At 49.8% G+C, this 17,194-nt stretch overlaps 1 protein-coding gene across 1 annotated transcript; it reads left to right on the top strand.

Moving 5' to 3' along the window:
* The first annotated feature begins 987 nt into the window (after positions 1-987).
* Positions 988-5,516, top strand: CYP26A1 (cytochrome P450 family 26 subfamily A member 1). The gene is made up of 7 exons (XM_001502498.6): positions 988-1,713; positions 1,911-2,135; positions 2,379-2,669; positions 2,757-2,915; positions 3,429-3,563; positions 4,129-4,281; positions 4,561-5,516. Exons 1-7 carry the CDS (start codon positions 1,525-1,527, stop codon positions 4,900-4,902), a joined length of 1,494 nt encoding a protein of 497 aa, XP_001502548.2. The 5' UTR covers positions 988-1,524; the 3' UTR covers positions 4,903-5,516.
* Positions 5,517-17,194: the final 11,678 nt, after the last annotated feature.

The raw sequence follows: 17,194 nt of genomic DNA, 5'->3' as shown, positions 1-17,194 counted from the left end.
CCAAGGGACGCTTTCCAAGGTGTGCGGCGAGCTCCTGCGAGAGCCCGTGTTCAGTTTTAAACAAACGTCCATCATTCTGTTTTCGTTTTCGGCGCCTTTGGTGCGTTCCGCACTCCAACCCAGGGAGCCCTGACTGGTTCGAGGCGGCGTGGCTCGGGTGCGCTTCCCGCGGTATTTGAGCTCCAGGCATTGGCTGCAGTAGCAGCTGATGTCGTTGGGCAAAGGCCAGAAGTCCCGCTTCCCAGTATGGATTCCCTCAACACTCCCATTAGCGGCCGGCAGAGGCCTGGATTTAGGATGGAGCATCCCTTTCACCTGGGTGGGAGCTGAGAGAGCGGAGGGAGGCTCCAGTGCCCCGAGTCCAGGTCACCCTGGTAACGTAGCCTAGCGTGCCTGGAACTGGGAAGAGTATTTGCAACCAGAAGCCCCTTTTGGAAACTCACAACTACCCCGAGGTGTACACAGGTGGTGAATGATCGCCTCCATATTAAGCGGTGGAAGCAGGCGCAAGGATGTATGATGCCTTGACCCAGGTCATACAAGCAGAGATGGTGCTGGGACTTGGAGCCCACATTCCCAGGCTTTCCTTCCTCTCTCTCTGTCTCCTTATCCTGCCGGGGCTAAGGACCCTCTTCCCCTCTGCCTAGCTGAGGCTGCAAGCCCCAGGGCCCTTGGAATCCCGCCGGCTGTGGCCTGATCGCAGAGCCCTGGTTGCCGAGCCGCGGATGAATTGCCCCTGCGGTCCCCTACTGGGGCGTCAGACTTGTGCAGGGTTGCACCGGAGTCCTGAGGGACCTGGAGGCCCTCTTGCACCCTTAAGTAGGTGCTTCCAAGACTTCATGAGTGCTGGCCTCCTTGAGGGGGTTGGAGAGCTGGGAGCCCGCAGATCATGCTTAACTCCCCGCGGCTGTCCCTTGGGTCCTGGCCCTACGCTTTTCTGCGGGCTCTTCGAAAAAGTCGGGAAGCCTACGCTTTGCTCTGCGTCCTGGATCTATTTCCCGACCTGTGGGACGAAGCAGCTGGACGATCCCTGAACACACTTCCCTCTGCTTCCCCAGCAGGTGGAAGGGAGCCCATGCGGCGCCTGTAAATGGAAAGTCAGCGAACGCAGCTCTGGGCTGGGACCGCCCGTCGGACCCGGCGGAAGGGATTCCAAAGAGACCGCCAGGAAGCCCAGAGCTTGGAGTTCGCGCTCCCTGGAGCCGGGCTCGGCCCCTGGCGCCACCTCGGAGCTCCGCACACCTTGTAGGGGGGAGGCAGGCTGCTCCAAGCCCCGCACCCCAGGAGGCGCGCTCCGAGGGAAGCCGCCACCGCGCCGCCTCTGCCTCGGCGCGGAACAAACGGTTAAAGATTTTGGGCAGCGCCTCGCGGGGGGAGGAGCCAGGGGCCCAATCCGCAATTAAAGATGAACTTTGGGTGAACTAATTTGTCTGACCAAGTTAACGTGGGCAGCAACCTGGGCCGCCTATAAAGCGGGCGCTCGGCGGGGTTCGAAGCGCTGGCGGCGGCGGCAGGTGGCGCGCCATGGGGCTCCTGGCACTGCTGGCCAGCGCGCTCTGCACCTTCGTGCTACCGCTGCTGCTCTTCCTGGCCGCGATCAAGCTCTGGGACCTGTACTGCGTGAGCAGCCGCGACCGCAGCTGCGCCCTCCCTTTGCCCCCCGGAACTATGGGCTTCCCCTTCTTTGGGGAAACGTTACAGATGGTGCTACAGGTAAGGGAGCTTGGGGCGGGACAAGACTATTCTCCCGAGCCCGGCTCGGCTCCGGGCTTCCACTGAAGCCAGGGTAGGCACCCCCGGGAGGGAGGTGGGGAGGGAGGTGACTACGGCTAGGATCGGAGCTAGCTGGAGTCGCAGCGCTCCCCGGCGCCCCCTCACGCCCGCCTCTCTCCTCCGCTTTCCTCTCGCAGCGAAGGAAATTCCTGCAGATGAAGCGCAGGAAATACGGCTTCATCTACAAGACACATTTGTTCGGGCGGCCCACAGTGCGGGTGATGGGCGCCGACAACGTGCGGCGCATCTTGCTCGGGGAGCACCGGCTGGTGTCGGTCCACTGGCCTGCGTCGGTGCGCACCATCCTGGGCTCCGGCTGCCTTTCTAACCTGCACGACTCCTCGCACAAGCAGCGCAAGAAGGTGAGGGCGGGGGTGCAGGCGCCTGGACAGGGAGGGGGACTCCATTTGCTGGAGGGGTTCAGGCAGATAGATGCTGGGCGAGTTCTAGCTGCATGAGGCGTCGGCTAGGACCCTCTCAAGCCCAGTTTAGCTTTCCTAGCCTGGAAGTGCCTTGGGTCTGGTGGGATTGAGGGTGCCTGGACCCTGGAAGGAAGAGGGACGGATGGGACCCGGTTTTAACCCTATCCCCTCCTCGGGGCTCAGGTGATTATGCGGGCCTTCAGCCGAGAGGCGCTCCAGTGCTACGTGCCGGTGATCGCCGAGGAAGTGGGCAACAGCCTGGAGCAGTGGCTGAGCTGCGGCGAGCGCGGCCTCCTGGTCTACCCCCAGGTGAAGCGCCTCATGTTCCGCATCGCCATGCGCATCTTGCTGGGCTGCGAGCCCCGGCTGGCGAACGGCGGGGACGCGGAGCAGCAACTGGTGGAGGCCTTCGAGGAAATGACCCGCAATCTTTTCTCGTTGCCCATCGACGTGCCCTTTAGTGGGCTGTACCGGGTAAGGGCGGCATGCAGGGTGCGGAGCTAGGTGACCGGGGCACCAGTACCCGGCGTCTGCTTACCGCCTTGCGCTCTCTGCGCTCAGGGCATGAAGGCGCGGAACCTCATCCACGCGCGCATCGAGGAGAACATTCGCGCCAAGATCTGCCGGCTGCGGGCGGCGGAGGCGGGCGAGGGCTGCAAAGATGCCCTGCAGCTTTTGATCGAGCACTCGTGGGAGAGGGGAGAGAGGCTGGACATGCAGGTGAGTGGCAGCTTCAGGAGAGGCACTGTGGAGTTTGTATCCCCTGGCTTTGCAAGCGCGGTTCCTGGGGTCCCCAAAGCGCCCTTCTCGGGCGCAGCTTCCCAGAGTGGGTAGCTCGCCCAGACCCCAGCGATGGGACCCCGAAGTTGAAATACCAGATCCGGAGAGCTGTGGAAGAGGCTGCGGCGGAGCAGGGAGAGTCCCCGGCCCTTCTAGGTTTTAAAGGGAAAGGTGGAATTTGCACAATGTAAATAAAGAATCTTGGGCGATTTAAGTACAACCAAGGCTTTAACTCAAAGAATTCCTGGTAGAGAGGGATCTTACTGGCCTTCCTGCTCTAGCTGAACTCAAGAGACCTTGCATTTTGTTTAAAAATGTTGCTTTCCTTGACTTTCTGTCAGCAAACTTTTAGCCCTTCTCGTCTTCCCTCCAGAACTCTCAGTTCGGTTCTGAGTAACCACCCTGGAAAACTGCATGCAGATTTGTAAAATCATCCTCTTATTCCACTCTCAGGCACTAAAGCAATCTTCAACTGAACTCCTTTTCGGAGGACACGAAACCACAGCCAGTGCAGCCACTTCTCTGATCACTTACCTGGGGCTCTACCCGCATGTTCTCCAGAAAGTTCGAGAAGAACTGAAGAGTAAGGTAGGAGGGCTCTGAAGGTTTCTTGGTAGCTTAAGAAACTCATCTGCTCCCTGGCTAACTTCCAAATGAGTAAGTGTGCTGCCTTTGCTGAATAGTTTGAAAGTGTAGAACCAAGGGGTGGGTGTGCCAGTGGAGAAAAAGAATTAGCCTGGTGAATAAAAAGGAGGGAATCTTGAGCTGTCATCCCACTCCACAGGGTTTGACCTTGTACTCCTACCCCTTCTCCAGTTTTTGATGAACCATGGAGATTTTCAGATAGGTTCCACTCTCTTGGATTTGTGCATTGGAGGGCATGAATGGGGACTCTTAGGTGGTGGTGGTGATGGGAAGGAGGAGATTGGGGGTTCTAAGGGGTGAGCAGCATTCACTTAGAATTGTAAATAGACAGTGGATTTGCGCCAAGGGGTGGAGGCAAATGGTCACTAGCTACTCCCTGTTCCCCCCTCACACTCTCCCATCACGGGGCCTTTGGGTTTAGCCGCCACTTAAGCCCTGTTTATGTCTGCTGGGCTGATTTTATTGGAGCACAAAATGACCGTTCACCTCTGTGTGACTGTTTTGATAGGGTTTACTTTGCAAGAGCAATCAAGACAACAAGTTGGACATGGAAATTTTGGAACAGCTTAAATACACTGGGTGTGTTATTAAAGAGACCCTTCGACTGAATCCCCCAGTTCCAGGAGGGTTTCGAGTTGCCCTGAAGACTTTTGAATTAAATGTAAGTTAAAATTCTCCCCTCCCCTTCTGTTGTGGTTTTGAATCTCCTCTCGCTTCCCTGTGCGTTGGCTTAAATTTCTTATGCTTTGATGATATTGTCCTGCCCCATGTGCACACGTTTCACAACCTGAATGTCTGTCTGTCTGTCTCTTTCCACAACCCCCCCCACCCCCCACTTTCTTTCAACTCATAACTCCTTCAGGGATATCGGTGATAGCTTTTTGTTGTCAAAAGTTACATTCCAGTCTGTCAGCCCTCGGGACTTCACAATCTTTCGCAGGGGTACCAGATTCCCAAGGGCTGGAATGTTATCTACAGTATCTGTGATACTCACGATGTGGCAGATGTCTTCACCAACAAGGAGGAGTTTAATCCTGACCGATTTATGCTGCCTCACCCGGAGGATGCTTCCAGGTTCAGCTTCATTCCATTTGGAGGAGGCCTTAGGAGCTGTGTAGGGAAAGAGTTCGCAAAAATTCTTCTCAAAATATTTACAGTGGAGCTAGCCAGGCATTGTGACTGGCGGCTTCTAAATGGACCTCCTACCATGAAAACGAGTCCCACCGTGTACCCTGTGGACGATCTCCCAGCCAGGTTCACGCGTTTCCAGGGAGAAATCTGATGGGCGGGAGTGCCCAGACCTCAGACTTATTTGAAGTGTACACATGAGTTTTTACATAGTGTCGTGTTGATTTTATTATATTTAATTGCAAAAATGTATATTATAATATTTATGTGTCTGCTACAGGACCACAATCTTTAAATATTAAAATAATGAATTTGGACAGTTGCCAAATAAAGTAAAATTTGAAGGTGCTTCTCTTGCATTTAAGATTCCTGTGGGGGAAAACTCATCGGTTTTGTATTTGTATATTTAACCAGATTTCTAAATGTCTACATGCATGGTTTTGTCATCAGTGCATATCTATTTCCTGTGAGGACAAAACTTGAGCTGTTTTTTCTCTTAACACTTATTAGAAAATATGCATTATATGTGTATGTGTGTGTGAGTTACTCCAAAGGTAACTTTGTAAATTTTTCTATGGTGATTTAGATTCCCTATTTGGAAAAAATCTATCCAAGTTAATTTTAGATCTTTTTGGTTTTGTTTGCTTTACTTTAGAGAAAGATGAATTTGAAAAGGTGACACTTTGAGAACTATCGTATTCTAATATAACACCTTTAGTCCTACACTTATTATGTTTAATAAACATAATAAATTCATGTTGTTACATAGTGCCAGAACTGTTTTCTGAAGTTAAAGCATTAGGTAATTCAAAGCCACTCTCTCTGATTATGAACAATTATTGACTAGAATGAGACCAAAAGCCCCTCGTCGGTTTCCTTTACTCAGAAGTTGCAGATGAAAACAGTGTTGGAAAAGGCCAGTCTCTGGTTTAGATAAGCTAGTCCAGGTTTTCTTTATTGAAAATAAGGCGGGAGGAGTAGATTTAGCAAACTGACAGATAAAGTTTTTATCTATGCCAGGCAATAGGGTGTGAGCCTGACATGACTGATAAAATGGCCCAGTCATGACCCTGTGAACCTTGGCTAACCTCCGGGAGAACGCGGTTTTGTCACATTTCTGACCCTGGCATAGCCATGTTCTGAACTGAAGGCCAGACTCTCAATCCAGAAAGGTTAGCCCCGGTGATGTGCTTATGCAAGCACATTTTCAGTTTTGAAATGGCACAATCTGCTTACTGAACCTCATGGCTTGTAGGTTTTGGACTTTAAAATTTTCATTACAATTTTAGAATTTGGCACTGCTGCAGCAACTAGGTGGCCTAAATAGGTGTCTGAAAAGGGTTCTGTCTACAATTAGAGTTGCATGTTCTACCTGACTTTAGTTTTTTAGGGGGAACTTGGATTATACGTATTGTTGGAATCCTTTGATTTTTAAGGGGTGTTTACGTAATAACATATAATGCCTTATAATAACCTTATAATGCCTTTTTTAAAAAACGAGAACTCACAGGCTTATTTAGTTTTAGTCAAAGCTTTAGTGTACTGTGGTATGCAAAGATGACCCCTCCACCCATAACTTTCTCCCCGGATCATTCCTGCTAGGAGCACATTAGCCTGGGGACATCATTTCAGATAATTTATACAAGGCCATTTCTTAAGGGTTTCAATACTCTTCATTTTGCCAGAGGACAGTTAGCGTTTCAAAACACTGTCTTTGGCGACTCCGTGACCTCGTGTCTCTGTGAGCATAGGGCAGAAAGAAATTTGAACCATTTTAGCAAACAATTCAATTTTTAAGATACACCTTTATTTTTTATCTGGAGAGCAGTGCTTCTGGCTTGCATTTCCTGGGGCTATATTTAGCCCAATTATACTCATTGATTACAGAGTAGCGCAGAATTTACCTTGAAAAATACTTTCGTTAAAGACGCAAGCTCTGATAACGCACTTAGTGCTGAGTGAAGGCAGTTCAGAAGCTGAGGCAGAATCATGTCTGCTGGCTGCTGTTCAATGGGCCTGGGTCACGACTACCTGGGCAAGATGTTTTTGCTTGGGCATCTCTGGGTCTGTCCATGCATCACCCAGTGGAGAAGTGTTTCGGGAGGCCACTGTTCTAGTTTTAGACTCGGCTGGAGTTGAGGAAGGAGGGGAGCCCGCTGGGAGAAATGACTCTCTGGGGCTTCTAGGGGCACGGCACAGTGATAGAAGGGCGCTGTGCTCTCCAGGGCCTTGGGTGGACCTGCCACGCTGGCCAAGTTGGTGTCCTCTGCTTCCCCTTCCACACATGCCCTTGGCCCTGGCCACCTCCCATCCCATCTTCTCTTCAGTCAGGGGTGGGGTGCCACCGGGGACAGACTATTGTCAGGACTGGCGTGCAAGAGCTTCCAGCTGGGTCTAGAATGCGTGAGCATTCAGAGGGATTGTAGCCTTCACCCAGCTCAGCCCTGAGAGGCCCAGAGATGGCCTGTGATTTGCCTGGGGCCACCCAGGGAGTGGCAGAACCAGGGAAGGGCCCTGCTGCTGTTTTTTCCTTTTCTCTCTCTCTCTTTTTTTTTATCAGCTAATAACACCTGCCTGATTTCTCTCCAAATTTTCACTGCCAGACAACTAGATCCAGGGTTCTCTACCTCCTAACTTCCCTTTATATCCCCTGCCACCACTCCCCTGCCCTGTGACAATCCTGATCAATTCTCTTGCAGGCCACCAGAGGCAACTGGTGAAATGGGAGCAGTGGCAGGAAGTGGCTGCTCCCCCAAGCTCCTCCTCTCCCACGTTTCAGGGTGCTTTTCGCACCATGCCACCCCCCAGAGGTCCACAAGGGGGCGGGCTTCTCCCTTCTATGCCAAGCTCAGGGCTCAGGGGTTTTCCCCACCAGTGTTGGTGAAATCCAGTGTCCACAGGCTCTGACCCGGGGTCTGCTTTTACCCCAGACAATGGGAGGCTCTGGACCACCCAGGGCGTAGCAAGTACTCAACCTCAGGCCTCGTCACGGCTGGCTGCCTGGCCCCTCTGGAAGGGTCACCCTAGGCTGGGTTGATCTGGATCATCATTCAGTTCCTAAAGTAGCCAACATCCCGCTGTGGCCCTAGAGGTCAGCTGGCTTGCGTTTCCAGCACTGGCCACATACTGCCCACGATCTGACCTAGGTTGCTCTCCCAGTCCCTGGAAGATGGCTGTCAGTTTTGGGGTACGGAAGGAGCATGTTTTTTGAAGGGCATGAGCATACTAGTCAGTGTTCAAATGACCTTAACCAGGTCCAGGAGCCAGCTGACAAGAGCACTGTAGCAGTGCTCGAGGAAACAGGGATGTTTGAAGAGGTCGTGGTGGCCCCGCCTTCACATAGCTAAAGGGCCATTGCAGAAAATGCAGGTTCAGACCTGTTCTGAAGGACAGAGCACGCTTTTAGGAGGGTAAGTGAAAAGGAAGGAGATATTAGCCCCATATAAGGGAAACAGTTGAGACAACTAGAGCCCTCTGGTGATGACACAGTCTACCTTGTGAGAGAGCAAGCTCCCCGTCAATGGAGGCATCCAAACGGGAGCTGGATAACTAAGCTGCTGTAAGGGTTCTGACATGGAGATGGAAGTTGGGTTAAATGACCCCCAAGTTCCCTTGCAAAATTAAGGAGTCGTTATTCTCTGCGATTTGATGCTGTCTTAATTCAGCTCCTCAGATACCTGCTTTACTCTGAGATGCAGATTATCTCTGATCCAGGGAGACAGGACATCCCCACAGCCTCTTCCAGAAGCATTCAGCAGTCCTTGGTGATCATTCTGCCAAATCTCCGAGACAGACGTGGAAGTGGGAGCCCAGGAGGCCTGACATGTGACCTCCCAGAGATAAATGAGTCCCCTGTGGATTGCTGGGAACCTCTCTCCTGCCCTGTGACCTGGTGCTGCCAGCTCCAGTTCCTGTGTGGGCTCCAGCACCCCCTAGGCCTCTCCCAGCTGTGCCATGCTGACAGTCCACTTGACTTGGCTTCTGGGGTAAGACCCTGCCACTTTCTCTAGTGTCCCCTGGCCTCCACGATGGCATGCATTGACCTTGAACTCTGCCCAACTGTCCTTTCTCTCTGCCTCCTGAAAAGCTACTAGAAGGCAGGAAAGCTACTAGAAGGTGTCTCATCATTCAAATCTTGTAAATTTAGCCCTTTCTCACACACCTCCCTGCCCTCCCCAGAACACACGCACACATAGTAGGTGTTCTCTGGGAGAGAAGGCTTCTTGGAGCCAATTGACGCCGTTCACCTTATGTCTCTCCAGCTTCACAGTACCATTGTTTATCTTTGAAAAGTGAAACTTTCATCCTTGGAAAATCTCAGCAGCCGCAAGCTTACACGGCTGTGGTTTAACAGCATGTCACATTCCTGAAACCGATGCTCCATGCGTATTTGGCCAAACAAGCTTTCCTTCGTTTGAAGTAGAGTCCACTTGAGTTAGAACCCTAGGCCAGGATGGAAACTTAGCCCTGGATTACATGGTGGGTTTTCTGGGTGAGAGTTATCATGTTGCAACAGTCCTAACCGTGTATCCGCTGCACAGAAGCCTACCCACACTGTGCAACTTCTCACCACTGCCAAACCTCTCCCCGGTCCATCGAGGGGTTGGAAATCGACTCACTCACTTCTCCCCAGAGATGCTTCAAGATTTTTATCTGAAGCCACTAATGGGTTCACTTCACTCAAATACATTGTGAAAAGAGGACCACGTGCTTTGCTTATAATAGATATTTGACAAAACGCATTGATTGGTTCATTAAGTACGGTCATACCGTCCAAGGTAACAGTGATTTACTTAATGATGGAGGAGGGGACTTGGTATTCTGAAACGGAAAGTCCAGTTCCTTTAATGTCAATTAGTCACTGATTTTTAGAGCGGGACACATCATCCGAGGCTCTCAGTTTATAGCTGAGAAATCGGAGGCTCAAAGAAATTTAAGGTTACAACAGAGAATTAGGACTGGCAGTCCAGTGTCCAATACATTGTAAGACTAGCCCTCAATTAAAAAAAACAATGTTGTTTATTTATAGACGTGTCAGGAAAAAGGGGCAGGTGAGTGGATAATTTGAAACCAAACTGCTTCCAGGTTCTTGCTCCTCCCTGTGCCTCAAGAGCGCCTGGGCTCTCAGACGGGCCGTGCACTTGGAGTTATGTGGCCACTAAGGGTTTTGACAGGAAGCCTGGCAGAAGGTACAGACTGCTGGCGTCTCTGGTGGGGCTGGGGGCTGGGTCTGCCCATTGGTAGAGCTGGACCCTCAGACGTTTTGAGCCCCTACTGCTGAACAGCAGAAAATGGTTTCCATTATGTTACATTGTGTTCCACCGCCCTCCCCAAATATATTGAAGTCCTAACCCTCAGTACATCAGAATGTGGCCTTATTTGGGAATAGGGTCTTTACAGAAGTCATCAGGTTAAAATGAGGTCCTAGGGTAGGCCCTAATCCAATGTGACTGGAATCCTTGTGAAAAGAGGGCATTTGGACACAGAGGCAGACACGCACAGAGGGAAGATGATGTGTAGGCTCACGTGGAAAACACTGTGTGAAGACGGAGCCTGAGGTCATGTATCCACAAGCCAAGCAATGCTGAAGGTTGCCAGCAAACCGCCAGGACCTGGGAAGAGTCAAGGAAGGGTTCCCCTACAGGTCTCAGGGGGAACCGATTTCAGACCGCCAGCCCCCAGAACCGTGAGACAATCAAGTTCCATTGTTCTAGGCTGCCCAGCTCGTGGTACTTTTTTACGGCAGCTCTGGGAAACTAGTACAGTTCTCAAAGGCAAGAAACTGTATCTGTGGGCAACAGTGGTCCCCAAACTTTAGCACGCATCAGAATCCCCTGGAGGGCCTGTTGAAATACAGATGACTGGGCTCCATCCCAGAGCTTCTGGCTCCGACCCAAGAATTTGCATTTCTAGCAACTTCCCAGATGATGCTGACGCTGCTGGTCCTGGGACCACACTTGGAGGACCACCCGTGAAAAAGTTTCTGATCTCTAAGGCAAGGATCACAGACTCAGGAGGCCAGTAGGTAATGTTAACAAGGGACGTGTGCCAGGGAGAGAGACAGCTGAGACGGGGGTGTGCTGATGCAGGGCGTACCATCCTTTCTCGAGGGGCAGGTCCTGCTCAGCCCCAGCCGATCCTTCACCTGTGGGAATGAAGCGCTTCCAATTTTTCAGAAGGTACTGGAAAACCAGATTTTCATGGGAATATTCTGTTTTTAGATGTTGATAACTAATTCACATTTTTAAAAAAATTGTGCAGGCAAAAGAAAACTTGTTTGGGGCCCTGGCGGCTGCCAGTTTGCAACTTCTTGGGTCTTTGATCATTGGGGAGTTTTCAGAGGGCTTGATCGAGATGGCTTAGCTGAGTTGTTCCATAGCAGAGTCTCTCATAAGGTTGCAGTTAAGATGGTGGCTGGGGCTGTGTCATCTGAAGGCTCAACTGAAGCTGGAGGACACACTTCCAAGATGGCTCCCTCCTTTGGCTGTTGGCAGGAGGCCTCAGTACCTTGCTATATGAATCTCTCCGTAAGACTCTTTGGGTGTTCTCACAACATGGCAACTGCCTTCCCCCAGAGCAAGTGATAAAAAAAAAAGCAGTAAGACAGAAACCTCAATATCTTTTATCACCTGGCCTTAGAAGTCACACTCCATCATTTCCACCATATCCTATTGATTATACAGGTTAGCCCTATCTATTGTAGGAGAGAGCCACATGAGGATGTGAACACCAGGAGGTGAGAATCATTGGTGGCCATCTTGGAGGCTCAGTTTTTGAGTGGGTGAGTCGACTCTTTTCCTGCCTTCTCTTTAAAGCATTTTTTGTCTCTTTTCTGGGCAGTTCTTGATTTCTAACATTTTCGTTGTGACCCATCACCTATGGACACTTAACAGCTGCCATCAGAAAAAGTCTATTACAGAATTTCTCAACTGATGGACGGAGTCTAAGGGGTCCTCTGGGCCAAGGTTGCAAGTTGGAGACTCTTGAGTGGAGCCTGAGAGAGTGGGCGTTTCAGCTCTTCTGTTTGCCAGAGTCTCCAACCAGCCCACTTCATCCATACGTATTATTTTGCAGACTTCTGAGTTATCTGACCCTGATCTAAGCCAACTGGCCTGGTTTCCCGGGTCTCAGAACTCAGTGCAAAAACGGAGAGAGTCCTGGGAAAACTCAGATGGTGGTCATCCTAATCAAGCACATTATTTGACAAATGAGGAAAATTCAGTTCAGATAGCAGATGTGAATTGATTAGATTCTCCCAACTCAAAGTGTGGTCCATGGACCAGCAGCAGCTGCATCACCTGGTAGCTTGTAGAGATGCAACAGCTCAGGCCCACCCAGACCCGTTGAATCAATCTGCAGTTTAACAGGAGTCCTAGGTGAATCTTAGGCACACTGTGGTTTGAGACTCTCTGCATAGGAGCAAAACCTGAACTTGGGACCCCTGAGGATTCAGATTTGCTACCCACGTGGGTAAAATAGACCTAACAATGACCCACTTCTGCTGTGGTAATCTGACCTTGACGTACACATCTTATTTTTCTTTCCTGCCTCACCCAACTCCTGAAAATGAAAGGCATCTAAAATTTCATTGTTGGAAGGAACCTAAACGTCCCAGCTCTCACCTGAGTTTGAGTAGTGGTTTTCATAAAACGCTTCTCACATTTGAAATTTCTGCGCCCCCACCCCCCGCCACCCGCCCCCAAACAAAATGCCATAAACACAGATCAGGGAACACTGCTGGGCATTTAGGTTATTTCCAGTTTCTGATACTGCAACCAACGTGCAGTCCGTATGCTTGTATGTGCAGCCTTATGTACAAACTAGTGCTTTATTTCTGTAGGATTGATTCCTGAAAGTCAGGTCGCTGGGTCAATGAGAATATGCATTTAAAATTGTAATGGATATCCAAAAAAGTGCCTGTCCAACGAGGAGTGTTAGAAAAAATAGCAGTGTATTTATGTTACGGAAAACTATGGAGCCATAATACAGTGAGTGCCATAGACATCCATTGACCTGGAGGGATGGCTATGACATGCTGTTCAGTAGGAAGAACAAGTTGCAGAGGGACTTAGATTCTTGGCAAGGAGAATTGAGGAGGATATGTGCAAAGAAATTTCTGAATATATTTAGGGATACTCCTTCTGGTTGTAAAGAACATGTGTTGATTTTGTAATTACAAATTTTAGAAGAGGGAAAAAGTGGAGGTGCCACCCTTGCCACCTCCATCCTTTCCTCTCTCTGCTTTCAGAAACGATGTCCCAGTTGCCATTTGTGAGCATCTGACTGGCTGAGCCCAGCAGTGGCTGCCGATTGTGGGAAGAGGGAATGTCTGACCTCCTTTTGTCTAAGGGACCTTGCCACCCACCTATCTGGGGATGTCCCCCAAATAGGAGATGTATTGTAAACAACTTGGCCCCTAATCAACTAAAGTGGAAAATTTTACAGCTCTACCTTTTTGAAAACCTCCGTGTGGTTGGGGAAGCAGTCCTGAGTTAATTAACCTTATTTTTGTAGCGTGCAAGGGAAAATAACAGCCAAAATTCACTGAGCATTTACTACATGTGCTAAGTGTTTTACGTCATCTCATTTCATTCTCACAACATTTCCATGATGTGGGAACCGTTTTTAATGCCCCTTTTACAAATGGAACCACTGAGGCAGAGAATGGTTACTTAACTTGCCCAGAGTCACACAGCTAGTAAGAAGTGGAGTCGGGATTTGAACCCAGACTGGCTGAGTAAAAGGTTCTGGTCATTACATTATGCTGCCTTCAGGTTTATAGTCCTTGGAACTGGCACTGAATTTATCTGGCATAAGGATTCCTGTTGTCACTGAGCTCTTAGTATATGACAGCACTGTCCTAATTGCTTTTCATGAGTTAATTTAATCGTCACAACCACCCCAGATGAGACAACAGAAACTCAGAGGGATCAGCAACCCCTCCAGGGTCCCTCAGCTGGAAAGAGGCTCAGTCAGGGTTCCAGCCCAGGGGGTCTGTCCCCAGAGCCCCCACACTCAACTTGACCCTCCAGAGTCATCTGTGCCTTTTACTTATCAACATGCCAATGTGCTTTTTCTTCCATATTGATCTGAAATCAGTTCTGTTGGGGGATATAGAAATTTGGGCAATTGTCAGGATAATTCAGCTGAAGTTGCGGGTTTTATTTCAATTTTCCATTTCATTTTGACACAGAGGATCTCACCCTAAGCTGATGTCAGCTAAAATAATTTAAATTAAATCTGAACTCTGTCATTGGTGGGGATTTATTGGGAAGAAGTCTGAAGAGACAAAGGAGGTGTGTGTGTGTATGACTATGCAGTTCTCAATTTCCATCATTAACGAGATGGGAAAGAACAAAAAAGGGAGAGAGATCGATAGCATTTTCTTGTTAAATCGCTGCACATATAAAGATATGGCTCTTTTGCGGGGATTTATTCAAAGGAGGATTTTATTGCTAGAGGGAATGTGTTTTTCTAAGTGAAAATACAGTTTATCCTCAATTTGAATTGCAAATCCTTCCAAAAGCAGAGTGGGAAGGAAGGATAATGCCTAACGGGAATGAGTTCTTTCTACTTTGTTTTATAAAAACTTCCTGAGACAAGCTTTAAAAAATCGTAATTATTTTTAAAAATTCAGGTATCCTCCTGATCTGAATATTTTAAATAAATCAAAATAACCCGATAATTTTATACAATATCAACTTAGTTTAAGATGGAAAAAAAAGACACTCAATACTCTTGCAGCTGGACGATTGGAAGGAGAAAATTGAAGGGCATATTTGGCAAACCATGACTCTAGAAGCCAGATTTGTTTCTAGAGGACAAACCACATGCTGGAGAACAGGGCTGAAGAAGTGGGGGCAGGGGAGATGAATTGACATTTGTTTGGCCCACGCTGAGCACTGTGCTAGGTGACATATTTATTCATGTTACCACAATTCATCCTCACCACTGCCCTTCGCAGTGAGCGTCATTGTACCCATTTTGCAGAGAGAATAACTGAAGCTCAAGGCAGTAAAGTGGCTTGTCCCAAGTTCTCCAGCTGGTAATTAGTTGTGAGGTTATTGGAAAGGTTCTGAGGGGAGGATGTGAGGTCATGATAGAGTGTGTCAAGGAGAGGACTGAAGCTGAAGATGTGTGGGAGGTAGATGTCCTGGGGCTTGGTGACGCTCTCCATCACGGAGTGACGGGCAGGAGGAGCCCAAGCTTGAGAGCCATGGTGACCAGGCACAGGTGAGGTCCTTGAGAGGGATGGGAAGCAGGAGTGGATGCTGATTTGAGAAGGGATGGTTGGGTCTGTGGAGTGGAGACCCATGGGACACCAGGTGCAGGTGTCCCCAGGCAGGGACCAGGTCTGCTTCTCAGGAGGAGCTTGGCTTGTGGAGACAGCTATGGAGGGAGAGAGTGATGTCAGCTGGGTACGGCTTGTGGAAAGGGAGAGGATGCTGAGGAGTTGGGAGGAGGGAGTGCACCAGAGACGGACTGGCCGTAGAGGAGGGAGAGAGTCAGGGAGCCAGATCCCCAAAGCCAAGGGGAGAGGGAGAGAGGCTTTTCATGGCTTTGGTTTTTTAAGGCTCTTCAGGAGGTAATTCCAAAAGGCACAGAGCATAATTTAGGACTGAGAGACAGAGCACTCAAAAGGGAGCTTAGACGTTTAAAAAAAAGACGAAAATTGGATTTCAAGGAATTAAGCTTTCATTATCAAAACGAATACACAAGGCCAAGATGTGCTTTGTTATCTCTGTCTTCCATCTTAACGGACGTGGTGGACTTCTTGTGAGAATGAAAACACAGTGGGTGTGAGCTTCAGGGGAGGCAATGGGTCCACAGAGACGAAGGAAGTGAGGGGAGGGGAGCCTGTGTGTAAATTCGGGGTGATTGCAGCCTGGTTGGAGGAGGGCCTGGGGTCAGCTAATCCCCAACACTCCATGGGGGCCTGTCTGGCGCTTTTCCACACTTCCCAGCAGGAAAGCTGGGGTGACAAGGCAGGCGAGGGCTCAGCTCTCCTTGGCCAGTCGGTCCCGGACTGTGCCTCCGGAATCCACGTCTGCCCACCTGTCAACGGGGCTTCCTTTGCCCACCGAGAAAGCAGTGGGAACGCCCCAGAGGAGGCTGGATGGACGCCCAGAGGGACTGGCATGCCTTGTCAGCTCCCGGATCCTGGTGCTGGGGTGGCCGAGTGCTGAGGGCAGGATGGGTTTTGAGGCTTGCTGAAGAACATTTCTTCCCATGCCTCTTGGGAAGCTGGTGGCTGCTGTCCTTGGAAGCGGGCTGTGTGTGCTGAGGGGGCTTTCCAGAGGTGATGCTGGGCAACCATCCTCATATGAGACCCCTCTGCCTAATTTTGAGGAAGAGGTGATGCCTTAGTCAACTTGGCCTGCCTTAAAATACCACGGAGTGGGTGACAACAACAGAACTTTATTTTCTCATAGTCCTGGAGGCTGGGAAGCCCAAGATCAAGGTGCCGACAGATTCAATTCCTGGTGTCTCTTCCTCTTCTTATAAGGATGCCAAACCTATAGGATTTGGGCCCTACCCTTATGCTCTCATTTAACCTTTACCACCTGCTCACAGGCCCTGTCTGCACAGACAGTCACATTGGGGTTTAGGGCTTCAACATACGGATTGGGGCGGGGGACGGGAACACACACATTCAGTCCATAACAGGCAGAAAATTTAAATTTGCCTCCCGACTTCCAATCAGACTCCTTTTGTCTTCAGGAGCCACAGGCTGTAGAGCTGGAAAGGCACATCGATTGTTTTCAAGATGGGGAAACTGAGGCCCAAGGGAAAAGTGCTTATCTAAGTCCTCCCAGGCTTATTGGCACAGCCCGTCCAAGGTGGCACTAAGGGTTTGTTAGCTCATCGGTCTCCTCAGCTGCATGGGACTCCTGGAAGACGGGGCCCACGTGTACTGTCAGATTATCCTTGCTCCCCTGATGTAGCCGCAGAGAGAGCTGATACGTGTTTGTGGGATTGTCAGCTTTCTCACGGCCCCAAGCATGTGGCGGGACACGGCTCCTCAGGAGCTGCTCAGTAGATCGCTCCTTCTCCCCTCCTTCCATCCACTGGCTGAGACTGATAAGCTTTGTCTCAGTTGAAATCCAAATTCCCGGGTGAGAGTCTCATTGGTCCAGCTGGGGTCCGGTGTCCCCTGTGGGGGTGATAGGAGTAGGGCTTCCAGGATTTCTAGAGAAGAGATGAGAGGAGGTGAATCAGAAATACGCTGCTGGTTAAGAGAGGATTTGATTTTTCTTGTTTGCAAATGCTGTCTGCCTGTTTGTAGTATCAAGGAGAGTTCAAACACTTTTTTCTATTATTTTTGGGAGAAATGGGATATTTCCCTTGGTGGAATATCATAAATTCAATTATATGTTTTTCACAACAGCTGTAATAGAACTGATGTATTATATGATTTTTAAAAAATGTATAGCAGGGGCTGGCCC

Source organism: Equus caballus, chromosome 1 (assembly GCF_041296265.1).
Source record: "Equus caballus isolate H_3958 breed thoroughbred chromosome 1, TB-T2T, whole genome shotgun sequence".
NCBI lineage: Eukaryota > Metazoa > Chordata > Mammalia > Perissodactyla > Equidae > Equus > Equus caballus.
This window is presented reverse-complemented; position numbering and strand designations above follow the sequence as displayed.

Coding starts and splice junctions, on each gene's coding strand:
- CYP26A1 (XM_001502498.6), top strand. CDS start 1,525: ATGGGGCTCCTGGCACTGCTGGCCAGCGCGCTCTGCACCTTCGTGCTA. Junction 1,714..1,910: donor CGTTACAGATGGTGCTACAG/GTAAGGGAGCTT, acceptor TTCCTCTCGCAG/CGAAGGAAATTCCTGCAGAT. Junction 3,564..4,128: donor GAGAAGAACTGAAGAGTAAG/GTAGGAGGGCTC, acceptor CTGTTTTGATAG/GGTTTACTTTGCAAGAGCAA.